The sequence below is a fragment of the Rhineura floridana genome, chromosome 6 (assembly GCF_030035675.1).
Source record: "Rhineura floridana isolate rRhiFlo1 chromosome 6, rRhiFlo1.hap2, whole genome shotgun sequence".
Lineage (NCBI taxonomy): Eukaryota > Metazoa > Chordata > Lepidosauria > Squamata > Rhineuridae > Rhineura > Rhineura floridana.
In genome coordinates, this window is record NC_084485.1 from 123,383,685 (window position 1) to 123,408,424 (window position 24,740).

At 42.6% G+C, this 24,740-nt stretch overlaps 1 protein-coding gene across 2 annotated transcripts in view; it reads right to left on the minus strand.

Annotated features, from left to right (window-relative positions):
• SNX7 (sorting nexin 7) overlaps nucleotides 1-264 on the minus strand; it is a 72,818-nt gene extending 72,554 nt beyond the window's left edge. The window contains exon 1 of one of the 2 annotated variants that reach the window (XM_061633705.1): nucleotides 11-264. In XM_061633705.1, the coding sequence (XP_061489689.1) occupies nucleotides 11-211 (201 nt within the window). In that variant the 5' untranslated portion in view covers nucleotides 212-264. The remainder of the gene's footprint in view (nucleotides 1-10) is intronic. The other variant, XM_061633706.1, reaches the window with a different exon arrangement.
• Nucleotides 265-24,740: the final 24,476 nt, after the last annotated feature.

Below are 24,740 nucleotides of genomic sequence, written 5' to 3' on the forward strand. Positions count from 1 at the left end.
GCCCCGATACCTTGCTGAACACTTCCAGGTCTTCATCGTCGTCGAACTCCAGCAGGTCCGGGGAGGAGGGAAGAAGCGGGGCCCGAGCCGCGTCCGGGAGACACGCTGACGGCTCGGCCAGGAGGGCAGGGGCTGCGGCCGCATCGCCGCCAGGAGGAACCGAGGCGGCGATCGGCGGCGGCGAGCGCGACGCGCAGCCATCAGCCTCCATCCCTCCGCCCCTTCGCCGGTGTGCGCGCCTGGGCTTGGAGGCGGACGTGATCCCCACTTTGAGCCCCTCCCCTCCGCGCGGCAATTGGCTGCCGGAACTCTTCGCCTTCTCTTTCCTTCCATTGCGCAGGAGTGGGGGAGGACCGACAGAGCACGTAGAAGAGCGGACGGCGACGGGGAAGGGGTGGCGAGGAGATGAACACTGTCGGCGGGGGGCTTCGCTCCCTTAGAGATCCCTGGGGGAGGTTGCCTTTGGATCCAGGCTTCATGTGCGCCGGAGATTAACCCGTGCGCCGGGGATTAACCCCGGCACCTGTTCTCCGTGCCAGGCGCGCCCCAGCCTCATTCCTGGAATATAAGGAGGACGGGAGAGAAAATAGCAGACGACTGTCCCCATCCTTCGCAAGGGGGGAGAACGGGTGGTGGGTTGATTTCTCCCTGTCCTGAAGCTGTTAGAGCACATGAACTTTTTGGCTGGCTATTCTCGTTGGAGGTAGAGTGCTGGACTAGATAGATGGACTTCGGAGTTGAACGGCAAAGGAAGTTCCACGTGCTTCAGAGATACATGGCTTTGACGATCCGACTCTTGAAATGTATGATTTGCCATACTTGCCTCCCTCCTGCGTATGTCCTAGGAAACAGCAGTTTGGTGCCATGTAACAGCACTGAGCTGCAAATAATTTTAATTAAAAACGCCCAAGATAAAGAGGTATTTTTAATATAGCACTGCTTTTCAGAACTGAGACATAATCACTACACACATGAAAACCATATTTCACAAAAAGAAAAGCATAAAAACAGAAATCACAGCTATATTCTGCCCCATAGGCCTGATTTAAGAGGCCTTTTAAGTGTTTGGGATCCAAGTCCTTTATAAGTTAGCAACAAAACAGTGAACTGAGATTGGTAGCGTATTGGCAGCCATTGTAGTTCATACATAATTGCTATTCTCTGGTCCCAAACAGAAGCACCACACACAACCCTAGTGCCATCAAACCTTCCCCATAAGTAAAACAAGTAAAAGAACCCAATGCTATTGCATGGTTATTGTATGTGATCTTATAAATAAATAGAGCTGTACTATAAATGAAGGGGCCAGAAGAAGGTAAATCCCTGAGAGACCTGTATGCTGGCATGCCCCTGCTGCAAACCCATTGCTGTGTAAATTCTTTATTGTTTTCATACAATTCATTCCAGGACACCGAATTGGGAAATTAGCCTTCCTGACAGTAGTCTGGCCTTACACAAACAGAAATCTATGGCCCACATGTAAGATGCGTGTGTGTTCATATTTCCAAGTGATTGGGTGTGAACTAAAATACACAGCTTTGCATTTTTTGAGTAACAGCAGCGACGTTTGTAAATCTTCTCTGCATAACTCAGGTCAGGATTTATGAGATCTGAAGCGTCTTTGAATAAACATCCAGCTGTAGGATTTAAATCTCTAATCCTGCAGTCAGAAGGACAGCAGAGGTGAACATTCACTTCTCTTTTGAATGCTATTAGGCTCATCTGGAACTTGCATACTTGTCAGATACACCAGTGTTGCAAGGTTTATTAACTCTGGCATAGTCACAATTTTTGATGTTCTTCCAAGATAGTATTTATTTAGCTTAAATTTAAATTTAAAATTTTATTAAATTAAATTTAAAAATTAAAATAAAATATTAAATTGAATTATGGGCCATTTTTCAAGCAAAATGTTTCCCAGAGAGGATTGCAGAAATATACACAAATACAGGACAAGATACTATTTGCCTCTAAGCACCATAGCAGTACAAAATATAATCGGCGATGCCATATTTGATTGGGGGACAGGGAGAAAGGAGTATCTGATTTGAATCTGGCACCCTTTTCCCCTTTCCTTCAGATAGAGATAACAAGAACACCACACATGTACCACTTGGTGCTAGATTCAAGTCCCATCCTGCATGGTACCTACTCCATTCACAAATCTGATTTGTATTTCACAAACAGTCCCCATCACACTCCACCGTGACCACACTACACATCTGGGCAGGCTATGTAGATAGGAGCCAGCTTGCTCTTCAGTGCTTCCACTGAGTTCTGTAGGACAAAGTAAATGGGATCCAGTCTGGGACAAGTTGAAGAAGTCGACGCCTAGAGAAAAGACCTGGGCACTCCATCCTCACCCTCTCCTGCCTGAAAATGTGATGGGCCTTTACCTGTGAATAACAATAAGTGGGGCCTGCAGCAAACTGTTGCAGTGTGAAGCACTTCTTTTCAGGGTTCCAACCAGCCAGTCATACTCTCTCCCAGGATTCGCCATTCCCCTCCTCCAACAGTCAGGCAGCATTCTGTGGCCTCTGAGCATAGTCCGTTCTCATGTTTGGGTTTCCCCTCCTTTTAGGTTTGTTTTCTTAATTTTTTGGCACTCCTTGGGGTTCCCCCAAGCCTGCTCATACCTCCCTGTTGTGTATGGGTGGTGCCATTTTGGCTATCGCATTCTGAGTTTGCTATGTGTAGAAGTGAGACCCGCATTGAAATGTTACAGCACTGCAGGAGCAGGAACAGAGGGAAGAAGACTCTTCATACCTGCTCTCGCTTGTTCCCAAATGCCTTTACTGCTGGGGCTGATTGTGAGGTGATCTACCTGTGGCTGGGAGGAAGAGGTGAATTGTCCTTGAAGCATCTCTTTCTTGTACAAACACAGGATTGAGGGTTCTTGAGTACTGCCCTAGTCCGTATCTCCACAGACAACTTATATGACAAACGTTGTGGTCACCTGAGCTTCCACACCAGCTGTTTCTGCCAGCAGTTAGGTCTGTTGTTCTAGGTGAACTATGGTCGAGGTCCTACCAAAGACTGTACTAAGGTTTAGGGGTATCTCAGGAAAATTAAAGGGAATTCAACAGTGGAATATCTTTATAAATTGTATTTATTTATTATTTGTATATTCATGACATCCTTACAAGTACACGTGTATTTGGCTTCAGCCAATAAAATAGAATCATATAGGTCAGGGTCAAAGTCTTGACTGGTTATAGCTCATAATGGTATCCATAAAGGCTTACAGTGGCCTTAGCCAGTAGCTCTCATATATATTACAGCTCAGGATTTTATATTACACTTATACTTTGGTTTACATTGCAGTATGTAGTTAACATATGTTACTAAAGTAAAAGGTTCTATTACTTGATACATTATACAAGTTACTCTGCAAACAAGTTACATTTCCCTGAACATATTTCAATACATTTCTAGCTCTTATCTGGAAAGAATTGGAATAATCTCACCCCAGTGTGTGGCAGACCTCTGGTTCTCGGCAGAAGCACAGCAGTATGTTGGATCAGTCTGAAAGACTGATAGAACTACAGAGAATTGTCTCCATTTTATAGGAAAAGTCTCAAGGACATTGCCTTGTCAGCTGCTATGTGCTGCCTGCTAGAGACAGCGAGGAGGGGGGAGTTGACTTGTTCATCAACAACTAGTCAACTTAACCGGTCAACTTAATCAGAAGCAGGTGCATGTTATCAGCTTTGTTTATGGAACACAGAGTATTCTGGCTGACTGCCCAGAACAAAGGAGTGGGGAGCAGAAAAACTTTTTCTGGGTCTAAAAGATCCCCAAAGCTTCTGTTAGTCTTACTGTATAAAAATGCAGATACCTGTTTTGTGCTTTGTATTTCCCCCCCTCTCCTTCTCATGGAATTAATAGCTGGTTTTGGTGGTGGCAGCAGGGTTTGATCAGCCTCCCCATGGCTACTTTAAAGGGGGGTGGGGGAAATTGCCTCACATCCATTTTAGGCCTAAAAAATGCTTAACTTTGGCTAGATGATGACCTGTTTATTTTTAAGAGCTGTATACACAGTTCTGAACACTACTGAGGCTGTTAGGAAAATAGGAAGCTACCTTGCATCAAGTCATCTCATTGGTCCATCTAGTTCAGTACTGTGTATTCTGGGTGGCAGCAGGAGCTCTCTTGGAGATGCTAAGGACTGAACCTGGGACATTTTCATGCCAAGGATGTGCTCTACCATTGGGCTGCGGCCTTCCTCATGTTCAGACCTTTCCACTGAACAACCAGTTATGGTGGTTTTCCTATGAATATTTCAAGATTCACTGAATCAGTTTGTGGTCAGGACTAAGGACACCGACATAATCCATGCTGTTATACATGTATTCACCAATCCAGAGTGTCTCCACAGAGCTGGAACCAAAGCATATCTTATTAGATGTTATAGTGTGTGTGTGTGTGTGTGTGTGTGTGTGTGTGTGTGTGTGTGTGTGTGTGTGTGTGTGAGAGAGAGAGAGAGAGAGAGAGAGAGAGAGAGAGAGAGAGAGAAAGAGAGAGAGAGAATAATATATATTTATTTTGTGAATGATACCTTTAAAAAATAAGCAATAAGTAACACACACACATTTCAAAGTCTGCAATCTGTTTTATCAAACTAAACACCAATTGCTTCAATTACGTATTATCTTCTAATAGGAAGGACATCTATATCTTTAGTAATCTGGATGACTGTTTATTGGAATTATTTTTGCTGCAATTGCAGAAAACACCTGGGAAAATAAAAAACAAACAAACCAACGAACCACTAACAGTAAATGTTGAGGAATTTTACATTAAAACCTGTATTCCTTACCGAGGCAAAAGCAAAACACTTTCCCCAACAATTTCACATTCACTTGTTTCAGGCAATTTATACTAACTAGAAAATATTGGTGGACATTTAACCTGCCAGTTCTCATTTCAGTCACTTTTAACCCACTAACCCAGCTTCACGCTTTAAAGGCATCAGCTGTTTTCTAAATGTACTTTCCCCCTCCTAGCAAATGGAGTACATTTCAGCCTAGCTATTCTTTCCAGAAAGTTGAAAGAAAATACTTAGTTGACTCAGGCAGAACCCAAAAGTGGGCCTTTCTAGGCTTTCTATCCATTAATATATTTTTTGCAGCTTTTTCTGCATGGAACGTGTGCACACAGTACTTTTTGGTTTGAGTATTGCTCAGTCAAGGCCATTATATAGAGGCTGTTGAATTCCAACAGCAATACTAGCTATTCAGGTGACTGTAGTCGCTATCCAAGCTACAAATACCTGCCCAGAGATTTCTTCCATCTTTTTCCCCAGTGCTGTTGCCCATTATGCCCATCCTCTCACCCTTTTCAGTGCTTGGCATCTCACAGCAGTAGCAAAGAACATGTCAGTTACAAGAAGATGCCTGAGAACTAATGTGGTGTAGTGGTTAGAATGTTGGACTGGGACCTAGGAGACCAGAGTTCAAATCCCTGCTGGTTGTTATGAGGATAAATCAGAAGGGGGAGGACCATATTTGTACACCACCTTGAGCTCCTTGGAGGAAAGATGGGATAGAAATGTAATAATAAATAAATACATTACTGGATGATGACCAAATAAATCACAATTCAGAGAAACTTCAGTGAGAGAGAACATCTCTAAATGGTTTTACAAGCTGTCAGGACGAAAAACTACTACAGTCACTCAGAGACTTCTGATCAATAGAAGCCCATTCATAGGTGCTTCTGTGAACCATCACTTGCTATTTCAAAAACCATCTCCTTCAAACATACTCCTGTTACAAATATTGATTAATCACAAAAATGTCTGGTGGTTCAAAAAAGTCTAGAAGTAGGCAGGGGGACATCAGGTGGTTCCCCACGCCTCTGAGGTTCAGTTGGCCTTTACCAGGGACTAAGCCTTTAGTGTGGGGAGCCCTGCCCTATGAGGCTCCGCAGGAATTATCCCTGCTTACTTTTAGCTATTTATTGAAAACTGCGTTATTCAGTCAGGCCTTTGAAACTTATATTTCTTTCCCCGAGCAGCGCTTATTTATACTTTTATACTTTTCACATGGTTAAATAAAGTGTCTCTGTGCACTTATTTCAGTTTGGAAAATGCTTGTTTGTTTTTAACCTTCTGATTCATTCTCTAGCTATCTTATGGCAAGTTTTTAATGTTGATTGAATGCCTCTTAAAAGGTTTGCAGATTTGACATAATGAAGTTTAGTCAAAATAAAGTGATTAGCCTTCCTTTTTTGCCTCTTCCAGAATAGAAACTTTAAAAAAGTTGTGATATTGTTATGTAAAATATATATATCCCTTTTCTCCCTGTGCTCAAGGCAGCTTCCGGTAATTAAAACCATAACACTAAAAAGCAATTCTAAAACAACGAAATGATTAAAATGCAGCAACAAAATAATAATAAAAGCTTTATGGAAAGGGGAAAAAACACAAAGCATTACCAGACCAGATCCACAAATTCTTAAAAAGTTATCCATAAAATTAAACCTGATCTGTCCCTGCTACCCAAATGCTGTACAAAATAAATGGGTCTTTTATTTTTCCTCTAAAAACCAAGAAGTATCTCCATTGATAAAGCTCTTCTAAAACGATGTTTCTCACAGTCTTGTAATCTTAACTGATTGCAATGTCCATTCAATAACTTGTTTTCAGATCCTTTTTCTTCTTCTCTCTCAACTTTACTATTTGTTGCTTTTGGCTTTAACTGTAAAAGCTGAGACTTTTTCTATCAATAACAAGTGCCATCAAAAGTTAGCCTAAGCAAACTGCCCAAACATATGTTTGCTAAAGCTTTGTGTTGAGATGCAATCCATGAAATGAGACAAGTTGAGGCATGCACCTACCTCTTTTTGCTGACACAGATATAAGTCAGATTGAAGAGGTGGTTTTCCTATGATGCTGGTGTAATTAATTTAGGAAATTACAGCTACCTCCAAAATTGGTTCCAGCATTTTTGCTCTCAGGAATAACAGAATACTGTAAAGATCAGAAAGTGATATTTATTTCTTGAGTTTGAGCTGCAATCCACTTACCTGGAATTAAGTCACATTAACTCAGTGGAGTATACAAGAAAACAAGCAAAAGATCAAGCTATAAAGACATATTATCTTGAATATCCAACCAGAGCAAACTAAAGAAGCATCAAAACAATTAAAAATGAAGGCAGCAACCTTTAATCAATTAATCAATGCAATTACTCAATTTAGCTATCTCTTTGCAAGTAACATTTGCTCACCCATTCATTTCTCTCATATTTAAAAAGTCAAAAGCCTTATTCAGTTTCCAAGTGGGATTTAGTATCTATGATGCAACCTCTGGAATCTGGATACACAAGCTTCATTAGATGAGCTTTCAAACTAAAAACTATGTCAGAACAAAACTGCTTATTCATTGGTTCTGATTGATTAGGAGCGTGGGCTATTGAACCAAAGTGCAAGATTGTACTTACTACCCATTAGAACTCTCTGTGCATGCATTGGCTATACAATTTATGTATGTTCTGTTCTACACATGCACTGAATTGCATCATTAGTGCTGGAGGGCAAATTATTCATAAAGCAGTTTAATAAATCTGTCTATATGATGACCAGATACACAAGAGTAATGTGACTAATGCTGCCAAGCCTCTTGTGCATGGGTGTAAGCCAAGTATGAGGAACCTTTGGTTTTCCAGATGTTGCTGAATTACAACTCCCATCAGCCTCAGCAAGCATGTCCAATGGCCAGGGATGGTGGGAGCTATAGTTCAGCAGCATCTGGAAGGCCAAAGGTTCCCCACATCTGGTGTAAGCAATGGCACTCACAACCTGAACATTGAAAATAGAGGAAAGGATGCTTGTGTTAATTTGGTATTATTGGAAGTTACGTTTACCTTGGAGTATTGGTTGGTTGGTTTCCATTATTGTGCTTTGTATTTACATATTGTATTTTTGAGCGATATTTCTAAATTCAGTTTGTATTTCAGTATTTGACATGTGTAATGACTAATTTTGTTCTATTGTAGTTGTTTGAGATATTTTTAGCGCCTTGGATCCCAAAATAGCTTAAAGGAGGGGGGATTGTTGTCCCAAACAGGCAGCATGGGGGGGGGAGAGGATTAGATAAATTTGAGTAGGATAAGGCTATCACTAACTTCTGATCATTATAGCTATATATTACATCCAGTATTGGGGTATTATGCTTTTGAATACCAGTTGCTGGAGAACCCTTCTGGGAGAGTACTATATCATTCATGCCCTGCTTGTGGCTTCCTCTCGGCGTCTGTTTGCAGTGGTGACTGGTGGCTCCATATCATTGGGGGAATCTGCTATGGGTTTTAATCCAAATGTTCAAGAAGCTGCCCAAGGTGTTTCAGCACATTCCATTGCCCCACTGACATGGACCCACCAGCCACCACCGTCTCTTTGGCCACCGTGAGAACAGGATGCTGGCTTAGATGGTAGACCTTTGGTTTGCTTCAGCGGGGCTCCTTTTATATTCCTGTGGGTGCGATGTAGGGAGGGAGGAATCATCCAAAAGTGGCCTTGGATCTTAACATAAGTTAAGGAAGTCCACAGAAGGAAAGTTTCTCATCTCTTTTCCTCCATCAGGCCTCCTTGTTCCATCCTGCATTGTTTGATGGGGGTAGATGTTCCCAGCCCTCCAGGGGGACATTTCAGGAGTCATGGATGACTGCAAGCGGGAGGAAGGGGACTAAAAACTTTCCTTCCATTAACATGATAAAGCTAACTTATCTTTGGGTCCAAGCCAATATTCACAATCATAACTAAACATGTTAATAAAAAGGATGGTGGTGGAATCAGGTCAATAAGATGACATCACCATTCCTGACTTCAGGTGATGGGTATTCAATCCGCCTATACCACAAGGCGCTTCCACTTCCTTTGTATTGGAGCTGCAAGAGTTGCTGCTTCAGACACAAGAGTAGATACAAAGCCCATTTCAGACATTCAGTCGGTAGTGGCCAGTGTGGTAGCTGGTGTCCTCCTGACACCATCATCCCTGCCGCTTACCAGTCCAGTGCTGCCAGAGGTGCATCCACACAGTCCTGACCATGCCACCTCTCCTGCCCTGTCCAGATAAGTTGCAGCAATACCAATGTCAGAAGGGTGGCTCTGCAGTATTGACCCACTACACTGGCTGCTACTACATCCGGCAAATATGTGAAGAGATGGGTGGGAGTTTGCATCACACCTGTTGTTCCCTCTTCCAGCCTTCCTGCAATCCTCTGAAGGTCCGGAACATAAAAATGTATAACTGTACATGCTCATAACTGAAAATTAGGTATCCTGCTTTTTGGAGGATTCTTGACCACATGGAGAGGCCCTGTGCACACACAACTTTTTTCATACTTGGTAGGTTCTGTTTAGACATGGGATGGGGAACCCTGTGGCCCTCAAGATGCTGATGGACCCCAACTCTCATCTGCCTCAGTCAGCATGGCAAATGGTCAGGGGTGACGGGAGTTGTAGTCCAACAACATCTGGAGTGCCATAGGTCCCCAATCTCTAGTTATAGATATAATATTGCATACAATAAAATTGTAAGAATATCATCACACAGACCCAACTGGAGGATTTGTAGTGCTACATTGCAATCCTTGATGTGCATGAAGTCATGGCATGGGTAGGCGAGCATAAGAGAAGGCACGTGACACGGCAGCAGTGGCCATGGCATGGGAGTGAGAAGGGAGGGATGCTGACAAGGGAAATGTGGTGGGTTAAAACAGCGAGAGGTCTGAATAGCTTGGGAAAGGAGCAACATTGAAGGGGGGTTGTTGCTTTTTGCTAAAAAAAAAAAGTTTGAACAAGAAGAAATAGCAGAGATGGGTACACTTGACGACGTGCGCCTGGCGCCAACACTGTTATCTTTTCGGTGCCAGGTCAAGACTTTCCTCTTCTCCCAGGCATTTTAGCATGTGTTTTTTAAATTGTTTTAAATTTTTAAATTGTGTTTTAAATTGTTTTAAAAGATGTGTTTTAAATTTGCATATTTGTTTTTAATGTTTTTAGTTACTGTAAACCACCCACAGAGCTTCGGCTATGGGGCAGTATATAAATAAGTAAGTAAGTAAGTAAGTAAGTAAGTAAGTAAGCACGGAAGCTAACACAACACAGCCTTTCCCGATTCTCTTCTCACTGTACTCCGGCCCCTGCTTACTCTACTCAAACCTCTGCTACCCTTTAAAACTACCCTTTTCTCTTGGTGCCCTTCAACCCCTGCTTCACTCAGACCTCTGGCATTCTTTAAAAACTGCCGTTTTGTCAGAGTATTCCTCAATCCCTGCTTCCCTCAAGCCTCTGCCATTGTTTAAAAATGCCACTGTTTTTCCTTTTATTTATTTGATTAGTTGATTGATTGATATCCGCCCTTTCTCCCAGTAGGAGCCCAGGGCAGCAATTTTAGTGTCCCTCCTTTCTCGCTGTACTCAAACACCCCCCTCTTCCATTCCTCAGCTGCCATATGTGAGAGAGATAAAGGATGCGAAGCCCTCAAATATTCCATACTACATTCACACAATGTATTTCACTTCTGATACCATGTGTTACCTTCAACGTGAAGGTCCAGATTCAATGTAGTAATTTAGAACAGACATTTTACCACTCACCATATGCTCAGAGGCACGTTACCAAGTTCTTCCAAGCTACACAGCAAGTGGATTGGACTGTGAAAGACCAACCCAAATTGTGTTTGCATTTTGACAACTTTGTAGGGCAGTACAATATCTCAGAGAGGAGTTCAGGTCTCCTGCTCCCCTGGTGCATTCACTATAGCTGCCCAATTTCCCTGCTTTTTAAAGTTTGGTAGAAATATCTGTGGGCTATAGGTACATTCTTAAACCGCAAGGTTTTTTGCCTATTAGTGAATATTAACAAACATCCTTATATCTACAACATCCATCAACTGAACTTAACCTTCTCTAACAGAACAAGCTAACTGACAGGCTTGCCCTTAAGAGTCTATTCCTCTTAAAGATACAGAATACCGCTTACCATGAAAACCCTATTCATAGGGTAGCCATAAGTCGGGATCGACTGGAAGGCAGTCCATTTCATTTTCAATATATATCACTCTGTGTGTGTGCATGCATGTGCAAAGGGAGCTGCAGAATAGGAGAGAGGGAAAAATGAAAATGGGGGTAGTCTGTGTGCAAGGGTGAGTTGAGAAAAGGGAGGGGAAGGGAGGGAAAAGGAGGTGAAGGTGAAAATGGGATGCAGATGGGAGTTGCAAAAGGAGTCAATTTCCATTTTAGGTTCCAGGTTAGGGTTTAGTTTTAGGTTCTGTGTTAGGCTTAGGTTCTGGGTTAGGGTTATGGTTCAGGTGCGAGTTAGGGTCTAGGTAAGGGTAAGGTTTCAGATTGGGGTGAGGTTCCAGTTAGGGTTAGAGTCCAGGTTAGGCTTGGGGTCTGGGTTAGGCTTCCAATTAGGGCTAGGGTTAGGTTCTGGGGTAGGGTTAGGTTAGGGTTAGGGATAGGGTTCTGCTTAGGGTTAGGGTTAGATTCTAGGTTAGGGTTTAAGTCTGGTTAGGGTTAGTTTTAGGGCTATGTTCTGAGTTAGGCTTCTGGTTATGGTTAGGTTTAGGGTCAGAGTTCTGGTTATGGTTAGAGTTAGGTTCCAGATTGGGGTTAGTTTTAGGGTTAAGATCTGAGTTAGGATCAGGTTCTGGGTTAGGCTTCTGGTTAGATTTAGTTTCTGGATTAAGGTTAGGTTCTATGTTAGGGTTAGGGTTAGGTTCAAGGTTAGGGTTAGAGTCTGGGTTAGGGTTAGTTTTATGGCTAGGTTCTGTGCTAGGGTCAGGGTTCTGGTTAGGGTTAGGTTCTGGCTAAAGTTTTGGATTAGGGTTAAGGTTTCAGCTAGGGTTAGGCTCCAGGTTAGGGTTCAGCTTTAGGTTTCAGTTTTGGGTAAGGTTCTGGCTAGGGTTAGGCTCTGGGTTACTGTTTAGTTTTAGCTTTCAGGTTAGGGTTAGGTTCTGGGTTAGGGTTAGGCTCTGGGTTAGGGTCCAAGTTAGGCTCCAGGTTAGGTTTAGCCTTAGGTTCTGGGTTAGGATTATGGTCCAGGGTAGGGTAAGGTTTTGGATTAGGGTTAGGGTCCCGATTAGGGTTAGTTCCAGATTAAAGTTAGGGTCCAGCTAAGGGTCTGGGTTAGACTTCCCATTAGGGTTAGAGTTAGGTTCTGGATTAGGTTCCAGATTAGGGTTAGTTTTAGGGTTAGGGTCTGGGTTAGGGTAAGGTTCCAGATTAGGCTTCTGGTTAGGGTTAGGGTTAGGATCTGTGGTAGAGTTTGGGTTAGGTTCCAGGTTAGTTTTAGGGTTAAGGTTAGGTTCCAAGGTAGTTTTAGGGCTAGGTTCTAGGTTACGGTTAGAGTCTGGGTTAGGGATAGCTTTAGGGCTAGGTTCTTGGTTAGGATTAGGGTTCTGGTGACTTCCCAGGAGGATCCCTCCGCCTGTGCAGCTCTGAGACGGGCTCCCGTCTTGGATGAAACTTTTTCAGTTTTAAATTCAGTCAGAAGGGTCTTTTCTGACTGGGGATAATTTCTTCCGGATAAGGAAGAAACATGAGATTTCCCACATAGCTTTGTTGTGATTGTTGGAGTCTGGAATTCGTCAGAATTGTCTGTGAAAGAAGGTCTTCAAGCAGCTCGGACGGAGCGAGGATTTCTATGCTAGCTCAGCTGAATAAGTGACCCTTTTTTTTTTCTTTAAAGAATAACGGTTTAACAGGCAAGCATTCTCCTGTCTACGCTTATTACTTTCTTATCTATACAGCTAAAGAGATTTGTCAAAGTAACAGCAATTAAGATAACCTAGGTGAGTCAAGACTTTCCTTTTTTACTCACGGAACTAAGGGGGAAGAAAATAAAAATAGCTTATCTTTCTTTTATTGCAAAAAGCTGACATGGAAAATAGCATTATAAAGATTACAACGGATGAGGGATTTCTGATTGGAAGAGAAAAGAAAAATCTTTTTGATTTATAAGACTTTTGTGTAATATATGTCTGGGACTATTTTTCCTGATCTACTTTTTTTTTTTTATGAATCTGCTCATTCTCTCTGCTACTAGTTATTTGGATGCTGTGAACTAAAGCTGTTTTCGCACTTCTGGGCATATAAGAGATAAGGGCTGTCTAGCGTGTGACGTCAGTTGGTTGGAAAGATTAACTCCTTTGTAACTGGATAAAGAAATAAATTGCTCTTTGCTTGGGACATTGAAAATTGAAGGAGTTATGTTCCTTTGGCTTTAAGAATGACAATTAAGAAGATCATGGATGTACAAGAAGGGACTTTATCTTTAGACATGTTTCAGAAAATAATGAATGGGATTAACTCAATAAAACAAGAACTGAGAAATAATAGACAAGCGTGGAGAATTGAATTTCACGAAATGAGACAGGAGCTGAAAGAAATTCAGGATTCTATGAGAAAGGAGAATAAAGATAGATCTGGAAAACCAAAGGATGAAAGAGAAATTAAAGGCAAGGTTCAAACTATGGAGATTGGATTAAATATGGACATGAAAAAAGATTTGGATTTCCTGGCTGTGATGGATCCTGGAGACAAATATTACAGTTTGGAACTCAGCGCTGTCCCTGAAGGAATTGAAGAGATTGGAGATAAAGATATTATCGGCTCAAAAAAATTCCTGGACTGGAAGGATTTGATGGAACTTGAAATGGAGAAAGTTAACAGAATTAATCCCTGTTGTGTGTCAACGGAAAAATCTTCAAGAGGTGTACTAGTGTATCATGTGGAAAAGAGGAACAGAGATGCGGCTTTGCAACAATACTTCAGTGATACGTTCGGAATTGATGGCAAGAAAATATCTGTGATGGAGGAAATTCCTATCGGACTTTTATTATATGACTATGACAGCAAGATTATTGGGTGCGTAAAGATGGAAGATGGACGATGGAACCAATACAGATAATGAAAGAGAGCGATTTGAAATTACTGGACTTAGTAGACTTGATGAGTTGGATTAATTGACATGTTTATCTAGAAAAAAAAATTGACATATATCTTAAGGATTGGAAACTTCTCTTTGACTTTTTGTGGAAGATTAAAATGATATGATGTTAATGAGATTTGAAACCAACTAAGATAACCGCTGGAGGAAGGTGATTTTATAATCTATTAAGAGATAGGTTTGTTATATATTATAGATTTATAGCTGAACTATGACAAATCGGAAGTCAATATTTTTATATATTTTTTCTTTTTTTATTGTATTAGTTATTGATTTGTGTTTTTTCTTTTTGTATTGTTTTGGTTTTGAAAATTTGAATAAAAATTAATTGAAAAAAAAGGATTAGGGTTCTGGTTAGAGGTAGGTTCCAGTTTAGGGTTAGGTTCCACATTAGGATTAGTTTTAGGGTTAGGGTCTGGGTTAGGGTCAGGTTCCAGGTTAGGTTTCTGGTTAGGGTAAGGGTTAGGCTCTGGACTGGAGTTAGTTTTAGGTTCTTAGTTAGTTCTAGGGTTATTTTTAGAGTTAGGTTCTAGATTAGGTTCAGGTTCCAGGTTAGGTTTCTGGTTGGGTCTGGGTTAGTGTTAGTGTTAGGGTTAGTTTTACGGTCCCATTTAGGGTTAGCATTTGGGTAGGGTAAGAGTCTGGGTTATGGTTAGTTTTGGTGCTAGATTGTGGGTTAGGGTTAGGTTCTGGGTTAGGGTTAGGCCGCAGGTTAGACTCTGAGTTCATTTCCAGCTTAGGTTTAGGCTGTGAGTTAGGGTTATGGTCCAGGTTAAGGTTAGGTTTTGGATTAGCATTAGAGTTCTGGTTAGGTTTAGGTTCCAGGTTAGAGTTAGGGTCAGGATTGGGCTTCCAGTTAGGGTTACAGTTAGGTTCTGGGTTTGGGTTCCAGTTAGGGTTAGGGTTAGGGCTAGGGTCAGTTTCCAGGTTAGGTTCTGGATTAGGGTTAGGTTAGAGTTAAGTTCCAGGTTAGATTTACGGTTAGGGGTAGAGTTAGGGTTAGGGTTAGTTTTATGGTTACAGTCAGGTTCCAGGTTAGGTTCCTGGTTAGGGTTAGGGTTAGGTTCTCAACTAGGATTAGGTTCTGAGTTAGTTCTAGGTGAGGGTTAGGGTCCGTGTTAGGGTTAGTTTTAAGGTCGATTTAGGGTTAGCGTCTGGGTTAGGGTTTGGGTACAGTTAGTTTTAGTGCTAGGTTGTGGGTTAGGGTTAGGGTTAGGTTTTGGGTTATCGTTAGGCTGTGTGTTAGACTTTGACTTAGGTTCCAGGTTAGGCTTAGTTTCTGAGTTAGGGTTATGGTCCAGGTTAAGCTAAGGTTTTGAATTACTGTTAGAGTTCTGGTTAGGTTTAGGTTCCAGATTAGAGTTAGGGTCTGGCTCAGGCTTCCAGTTAGGGTTTTAGTTAGGTTGTAGGTTAGGGTTCCAGTTAGGGTCAGGTTCAGGTTCCAGGTTAGGTTCTTGGTTAGGGTTAGAGTTAGTGCTAGAGTTAGGGTTAGGGCCTGGGTTAGGGACAGGTTCCCAGTTAGGTTCCTGGTTAGGGTTAGGGTTAGGGTTAGGGTCTGGACTAGTGTTAATTTTAGGTTCTCAGTTAGTTCTTGGGTTATTTTTAGGGTTAGGTTCTAGGTTATGGTTAGAGTCTGAGTTAGTGTTAGGGTTAGTTTTTGGGTCCCATTTAGGGTTAGCATCTGTGTTAGGGTTAGCTTCTGGGTTAGGATCAGGTTCCTGGTTCAGCTTCTGGTTAGGCTTAGGGTTAGGTTCTGACATAGGGTTAGGTTTAGGTTCCACATTACATCTAGGGTTAGTTTTAGGATTAGGTTGTGGGGTAGGGTTAGGTTCCAGGTTAGTTTTAGGTAAGGGTTAGGTTCAGGTTAGTTTTACAGTTAGGTTTCTGGTTAGGATTAGGTTCTGGGTTAGGGTTCTGGTTGGGGCTAGGTTTTGGATTAGAGTTAGATTCTGGGTTAAGGCTAAGTTCAGGGTTAGTTTTAGGGTACCATTTAGGGTTAGTGTCTGGGTTAGGGTTATGGTAAGGGTTAGATTAGGGTTTGGGTTAGTTTCTGGGTTAGGGTAAAGGTTTGGTTGTGGGTTAGAGTTAGGGTTAGGGTTAGGAAGAGAATAATGTGTGGTATGGGGGAAGAGATGTCTTGGGAAAAGATAAAATGATGTGTGTGTGGAGAACAAGGTGCCAGAGAAAGGGATAGAAGCATATTTGGGGTGTGGAGAGAAGAGATGCTCTTGGATGCAAAGGACATTGGGGTTCAAATGATAATTATACACACACACACACCACCCACATATAAAGATCAAGGCAGTATACAACAATATAGACAAAGAGACCTACATATAACCATGGACAGATCAGGAGCAATGTCAGTGTGTATGATCCCTATTTCAACTCCTTCCCCACCCTATCCCATGTACATTCTGACTGAATATCAGAAAAGTAGATCTAGGTGTACACATCTACCCGAACAATAATTCACTTTACCATGGTGCCCATTTTCTATCCACTTCATCCACCCCCAGCATCTCCCCCTTGCATACACCCCTCCCTCACCCCCCCATCCCTAACCTGCTTTTGAACTAAGGATTGGCAGCTTGGAGATTCAGCATGGGTAACATCTTGGCAAGCTGAGATATACATGTGAGATGGCACAATGTCATGAAGGCTGCTCAATATCTGCATTAATAAGGAGGTCGCCTTTTGGGGGGGAAGTTTGAGAGCTGTAGAGTTGAGTAGACTCCATTTTTAACTGTATAGTTCTGCCATTCTTATCTCTGAAGTTAAGACTGTGTGTTTTTCTGCTCTACTGAACTCCTGCAGTCTAAAAGACTAATGCATTTCTTCTATAGCATATCACTTAAGGCAGCAAATGGATATCTACTGATTCACGTTTTCCCTCTCATCCTCCAGGCTTCTCAGCTGCTGTATTTGATTTTTAACTCCGCGGGAAGCCTTCTTTAAGTGGATATAACAATATATGCTGGAGAAAGGGTCACATTTAGGTTTTTGCCCCCTAAATTGAAGGCAATGGCAAAACATTGGTCTGTCTTGTTTTTATGCAATATTCATGTGTGTGTGCACAGAGTAGAACAGAGCAGAGATATGTTAGTGGGGATAAAACTTGGATTTCCACATGCAAACTCTTTTAATACATTATTTTCTTTCAGTTTCCCCAGAGGGCTAGGGTCCCATTCTGAAAATGTTGAGAAGTTCATTGTTCCATTGATTTCTTTAAAATGTTAGTTCCTATAGGTGTGTGGGTGGGAGCCATCAGGACAGAATATTTCTGGTTTTATGTTTTTTCCTCTCCTCCGGGGCAAAACACACGTTGGCTATTCTGCTGCTTTAGCAGTGGCATATTTATATATTTCCTTATATTTGTATCTCTGTTGCATATTGCTCCCAGGAGGAGTCTCCCATCGAAACAATGACCAGACCCAAACCTGCTTAGCTTCAGCAAAATGGTGGCCCCATGTACTTGTAGACTATACCCTGGAGCTATCTCTTTGGTCTTTGTGAACTGTGAGCATAGGATTGCTCTGTTGGTTTCATTCTATTGATTTTTGTCATTTAAGAAAGGCTGGCTTGTGGTCAAACCCAGAACTTTTGTAATAGTTACTGCCCAACTACAAAACCTATCCAAGTGGCTTGCAAAAGTAAAAAAGAAGCCATATTTAAAATTACTATAAAACATAACCCAGCAAGTAGTCTGCTTGTCATTAGATAGAAGCAGTTCTTATTGACCCAAGTCCATAGTTACATTAGAGTAGGAACTGTAGACTAGAGGCCTGTGATGCAGGGTACACCCAAGTCCTCTTCAGGCATTCTGATTGGGTGTCACCATGTAAGAGGGGGCTGTGGGGACTAGTGCACTACCTCTGCTTTTGCTGACATTCTGGCTGCCCTCTATGAGATAGAGGATGAAGCCTTCTGGAGGATCCTGGCGCATTTTAGAACCCTGGAAAACCAGAGTTCTAAACCATGCAGGGAGCCTCCATTGTGAAAGCTGATGACAACAGCAATGCTGGCTGAAACTAGCATGGTCTCCTCATCTGCTAATTTAACTTGTAATCAGAACACCTGAAAAGGGTTCTGGCTCTTCACACATATCTGTACTTGTCAGAGTTGCCTGTTATGCTTTTCCACCCTGGTGTAATGTTTTGGATTACAACTCCCATCAGTCTCAGCCAGCACGCGTGCTTGCTAAGGCTGATGGGAGTTGTAGTTCAAATATAGGGAGGACACCAGCTTGGCAAAGGCTGTATTATGCAATAGGAATTTGTATTTGTTTTACAATGTAATATAATATTGTTAAGATTCAATGTCCTTTCCATGCATCTTGCCTGTGTCTAGGGTAGCCTTGCAAGTTACAGCATCATTACTCCCATTTACTTTTTAGAGAAGGCACTTAGATTGTGAAACACTGGCCATCCATTGAGTCTATATCTCATCCTGGTGAGCTTTCCCAAATGCAACTAAGACAAAACACACACAGTTGGATTGACAGAGTTTCCTTATCCCAGGAAAAGGTTCCATGGAAAAGGGAGGGTGTATCCAGCAGGCTTATTGCAGCTTAAGTGTTCTGAGCAGAGCCAAAGTATTTGTAGTTGCATGCAGTCTCTGTTCCAAACTTCCTGTTCCTTTCTTGTGAAAGGCACTACCAGGATCTCCCAACAACATCCTGGGCAGGTAGCATCCTGTAACATGTTACAAGATCAGTGTTTTGAGAGTCTTTCCTCTTTAACTCCTTCACAGGCATAGTTGTTAAAGACCAAACATTTCATATGAAAGCTCATTTCCAAAACTGAAGTCTAAGATAACTGCCTGCAAAGTTCAGTTTCTTTGCTATTCAAACAAGAGTCACAAGGTGTTGCGAAGCCTGGGAGGGCCATAAATTCATACCTTATGGTACATGGTAGACTTAGGGTTGAAATTTACTACACAATCTTCTTAAATATATAACTATTGTGTTTTAAATTGTTTTTAAAAGATGTGTTTTTACATTTGTATATTTGTTTTAATGTTTTTAGTTACTGTAAACCGCCCAGAGAGCTTCGGCTATGGGGCGGTATATAAGTACAATAACTAAATAAATAAATGGAAAAGGGAGGGTGTAAAGCCTGTAGGATCTTCTCCGGCTTTCTTTAGAGTCCATATATAACAACAATCAGCCTCATTCAAAGAACAGAGGGAGTGCGACCCTGTAAATTCTTCTTGAACTCTCTGTGGTTTTAGATACAATTGACCATGGTATCCTCCTGGATCTGCTTTATGAGTTGTTTATGGTGCTCTTACCTGTAGGACTGATATTAGAGAACTTGTAGATGCCTGCTCTGCCCTTGTGTTGTGTGGTTCTGCACAGTTCCATTTTGTTCCCAATGCTCTTTAACATAGTAAGCTGTTGGGAGCTGCTATCTGGCAATTTGAAGTACGATGCCATCAGTAGTATGCCAGTGACATGCAACTCTAACTCTCCATTTCATCTGAGCCAGGAAAGGTTGTTCAGGTGCTGGACCAATGCCTGGAGGCAGCAACGGGCAAGATGAATGCTAATAAACTGAAGCTGAATCCTGATAAGACAGGGCTTCTGTTGCTAAGAGATTCCTGGGTCGGGGAGTTCCATAGACAGCCCATTCTGGATGGAGTTGCACTCACTCTGAAGGAGCAGGTTCATAGCTTGAGGGTGCTCTTGGAGTCATTGCTGACTCTTGTAAGCCTAGATAGCCTCAATGACAAGGTATGCCCAGCTCTGGCTAGTTTGCCAGCTATGACCCTTCCTGGACCAAGATAGCTTAGCTACTTTATTACATGCTCTGGAAATATCTTGATCACACTATTGTAACATGCTGTATATGGGACTAACCTTGAAGACAGCCTGGAAGCTGCAGCAGGTGCAGAATATGGCAGCCAGGTTATTCATTGGTTCAACAAAATGAGACCATATTACACCTACCCTAAAGGATCTGCACTGGCTACCTAAATTTCAGATGTTGTCTTTGTTTTACCTACATGGCCTAGAGACCAAATTTCTGAAGAACCACCTCTCCTGCCAGCAGCCCATGCCTTAAGATCTTCTGGAGAGACCCTGCTCCCAGTTATATCGATATCCGCAGTTTGTGCGGCAGTAGCACTTAACAGAGCCTTCCCTGTCATCCTAGCATTGATGCATTTGTTTTCTCAGGCCCACATAACTGGTTGAGAAGTGGATTGCTGCTGGACTGTTGGTTCTGTTGCTTCTTTTCTATTTTGATGTGTTGTTTTTGAAATTTATTTCATATTGTTGGTTTTATGTTTTTGTTTTGTTTTCTAAAAATGGATCTGAATGTTTGAGTATGTTGTTATGTACCACCCAGTGAACCTTCCCAGCCAGCCATGTAAAACTGAAGGTTGTCAAAATTCTCATTGTCCATAGTCAGTCACCCAAAATTTAGGCATAGAGATTATGCTTGCGGAGGCTGGGGTCACCCTGCAGTTTGGAAACCAAAGCTCCGTACGAGCTTGATTGTATTATTTAGCACTTTTTCTTCTTTTTTGCACTTGACATTCTCTTTTCTGTCTTTTTATTTTTAAAAGGGCCTATTCTCTATTCTCTAAACGTACAAACACATGCACGCAAAACACCACCTAGATTAAAAACAACTCTTTCCTTGTTCTTTATATATAATATCTGATGCATTCTAAGGGCACTGTGGTGATCTTTTCTGCACCTAGAAGTCCTGGTTATTTTATTTATCTCTATCCAACAGAAAGCTCGCTTCTGAATTTATCTTGGTAGTTCTGCCTGAAACAGCTGTGCAGCCTAAGTTTCAAATCGCTGGCATTAAATCAACATTGTTTCCTAGTCCCTCCTCATCAATTTGTCATCTAGATAAGCCCCACCACCTCCAGCCGCAATGCCCTATTATCCACAGTTCTGGCTGTTTCCTTCCACAGACTCTCATCAACTCCCACAGAGGTTCTTTACCCCGAGACATGTGCTGTCGCTCTCCGTGCCACTTTTTCACTCTGCCGCTTGCGGAGACATTCTCAGACATACTAATAATTCTAAAAATGGAGGGGGTCATGTGACTCCACTTTGCCTGTGAAGCAGCGCTGGAGACCTAGGCATACATTTGCTTGCAGAAACACTTCTTCACGTCTCAAGAGATCGAATGGACAAGAAGATCTGAAAGGTCAGGGGGGGGAACCCACCAAAATCACAGGGGAATATCAGAGTTGGTGTAGCACAATGACCCTGTGTGTGTGTGTGTGTGTTGGGGGGGTTCCTGAAACAACACTCCTCCCCTGCCTCTGTGGGAAACTGGAAGGAGGAAACCCCTATACTGGCCGCTTGCTTGCCAGTAGCCCAATCAGCACTCAGCTCAAACAGGCTGCAAGTGGCGAACAGTAGAGCTGGTGAGAGTCTGCAAGCTTCCAAACTCCTCCTGATGAGCCTCAGGTAAAGGACCTGATGGGGAGGGGTATCTTCCTAGGGATGGGTGAACGTGTCCATTTCAGTTTCTCTCCCTTTGCCATTTTCCCAATCTTAAGTGCAGTTGTACACTTTTCTACATCACTTTATGAGCTGTTTTTTTTTTTTAAAAAAGGGCTCATGAAAATTCATCAGCATTTTAGTGCGAATCTCTCCTAATGTGTGCAGTTTTGCCTCATGTGTACATTTTTGCAAAGCCATTTCCCCTAATACAACACATTTGCGTAGGTTACTTTTTGCCAATATATTGCCCATTTTCTATTTTTGCCAGTTTTCATGCACACTTTACCTTAGCATTAATTGGCTGGAGAACTGCACTGCAAGATCTGGAGAAGTATGCATTTTGAAAGATGGCTGTGTTTTGCTTCGCAGATTGTTCTGGAAAGTGCAAAGATTTCTCCTCCATTCCTCCCCCCCCCGATGAGTTCACCTACTTTGATTTGGCAGCAAGGGTGCAGAACTACCTAGCAATGGTCTCCTTAAGCTCTCAATTCCCTGTCTGAGAGAATTGGAGAGCCCTGAAATGGAAGACATTCTCTTCAAAGTTTTATTTAAAACACATTTTAAATATATCACCCAAACTGAGCACTGTCTGTAGTACTGCTGTAGCAGGAAGTACTCTGTGAGACCTTCTATGACAGGAAGTGCTCTGGGAATACTGAACATTTCTGCCCTCAGGGTGGGCTCCAGACTGAAAGATTTGGGGCAGACAAAGGGAAGTACTTTTTAATGCAGCTATGGAGTTCACTTCCACAAGGTGTAGTGCTGGCCACCAACCGGGCTGGCTTTAAAACAGGATTAGACAAATAACTTCATGGAGAATGAGGCTATCAGAGGCTACTAGCCACAATGGCTATGTTCTGTCTTCACTGTTGGAGACAGTATGCTTCTGAATACCAGTTGCTGGGAATCACTGGAGGAAAGTGTGTTGTTGCATGCTTGTGGGCTTCCCAGAGGGACATCTGATTGGCCACTGTGAGAACAGGGCACTGGATTAGATGGGCATGGGCCTTTGGTCTGATGCAGCAGGCCTCCCCTATCACTCCCTTCACTTTTAGTGGGCCAGGTAGGCTTACCTGGTGGCAGTGCTTTGAGGAGCACTGGATGGATGGGTGTAGCAGCTATGTTTTCCCCTACAATCCCCTAGAGCGATGCTACATCAGAGGTGATTATGGGAAATTAACATGGTGGCTAGGCCCTGCCGTCTTGCAAAATCCAGTATGTACACCTGCAAAATGAAGTCACATTACAGTGGCCACTTGTACATCAACCCCCCCATACACAAGACCAATAAAGTGAGCAAAAGAGGGGCACAGATCAGCATAAGATTTGCATACGTTGTGCACATTTAGATAGAATGACTACAATTTAAATAGAAATTAATTCCATTTCTCCATAGTGGGGAAGACTGTGACCGGGTGCCCTGTGTGCCACCTCCATCTGCTATTCAGGCAGTGGTGGTGGACGTGGTGGCAGCTCTGCACAGCTGCACCATACTGTGGTGGAGAGGGGTGTGGAGGTGAGGTTGGCACAATGCAAATGTGCCAACAGGAGCTCCACCAGACTGGCTCCACCAATATGTTTCCACCATGCCAACCTCACCACGGCTGTGTCCCTCGCCCTCTCCATCCTGGTGTGACTCAGCCAGGAGGAAGTCAGGGGAGTGACACATCCCCACCATGCCACCCTGTGCTGGTGTATCCAGGTACTGCCGATGAGCAACTTCAAGCCCCCTGTTCTTACCTTCAAACTGGGCTTGGACATCCCTTTAAATAGAGGACAACTTCCAATAGAGAACTGCCCTCTGAAAGCCCTTAAAGGCCTGTCCTTCATAAAGTAGGGCCTGCTGCCACCCTCGTACCATCATGTCCCGTCTTTGCAGCATGTATTTTTCCAGTTAAGCCTCCCATACATTTTTAACAGTCCATTTTATTTAGTTAGATTTCTTACCCCCCCCACCACCACCACCATGAGGTCCCAGGGAAGGTTACAACAATTTAAAACAGAATATTAAAAACAGGGAAAACAGATTCCAGTCACAAGAACAAGTAGGTCCGAAAAATATAGATCTCAGTTGTCAAGGGCCATGATAAAGGGGTGGAACTAAGATGGAATTCCAGCAAATGATGGAAACTGTATAGTGAAGGTGCCACATGCATCTCCCTGGGGAAGGAATAACATAACTGAGGGGTTGACACAGAGAATGGCCTTTTCTGGGCCACCCCCTCCCATCTTCCGAGGGTGGTGGAGCTACCCAGAGAGTCCCCTGAGAGGGTTTGTAGGGAAGGCGGCAGTCCTTCAGATATTTAGGGCCTAAGTCAGTTATAGGGAGGTATTTCCACTCCGTGATAATTTTAGACATGCTTTTCAGTACTCTTTCCCATTTTTTTAAAATGAGGGTATGACCAGAACTGTACACAGCATTGAAAATATGACTGCACCAGCTCTTTACAAAGAAAATGAAATTTCCAATGCCTTGTTTTAAAAAAGTTCCCTTTGTTTTGGTGCAGCTTTTCGTCATCTTTTTATTTTTTTAAAAAAACTGAAGACACTCTTGAAACATGGTTGAAAATGGTATCAGCATTCTTTGTTTCCAGTAACCAATGTGGAAAACCCTTCAGCAATTAAAAATAAACAAGAGGGAGCGAGCCAGATGCAGCGAAACAAATCCAAGGGTGTTTATAGCCGTGTTGAAATGCTTGCAAATACATTTCCCCCCTCCCTCTTTAAAGATTTTCCTCCACAATTTTTCTCTCTTCAGAAAAACACAAGATGCCGATTCCCTCAGCGTTCCCACGGCTGCCGCCCAAGGCTTTTCGCTATGTTGCAGCTGCGATCTGATAAAACAAATGATACTTTCAGGGACCCGTGTCCTTAGTAGCAGTTATAATAGAGATTCTAATGTGCAATAATATTCAAATGAATATTAAAATGCCACAAAGCAATAATAAAATCACAGCTGTGCTACTATAGAGAGCCATGGACTCGAAAGGAATAGAATTCAGTTTTCCACATAGTTATGCCTGGGTACCTGCACTGAAGTGCAGCCAAGGCTGTGGAGAGCTGAGGAGAATGAAAGTGGGGGAATTCTGCTCACAAGAAACTGAACAATTGCTCTGTCGGAGCCAAGAGGGAGACAGTATGGCTACCCAGCCGGCGGTTTATTTGCCAGTTCCATCTTTTCATCATATATATGAACAGCAAACTCTTAAGAATCTAAGAAGAGCCCTGCTGGATCAGGTAAACCCATCTAGGCCAGCACCTTGTTTTCGCAGTGGCCAACCAGATGCACATGGGAAACCTGCATTCAGGA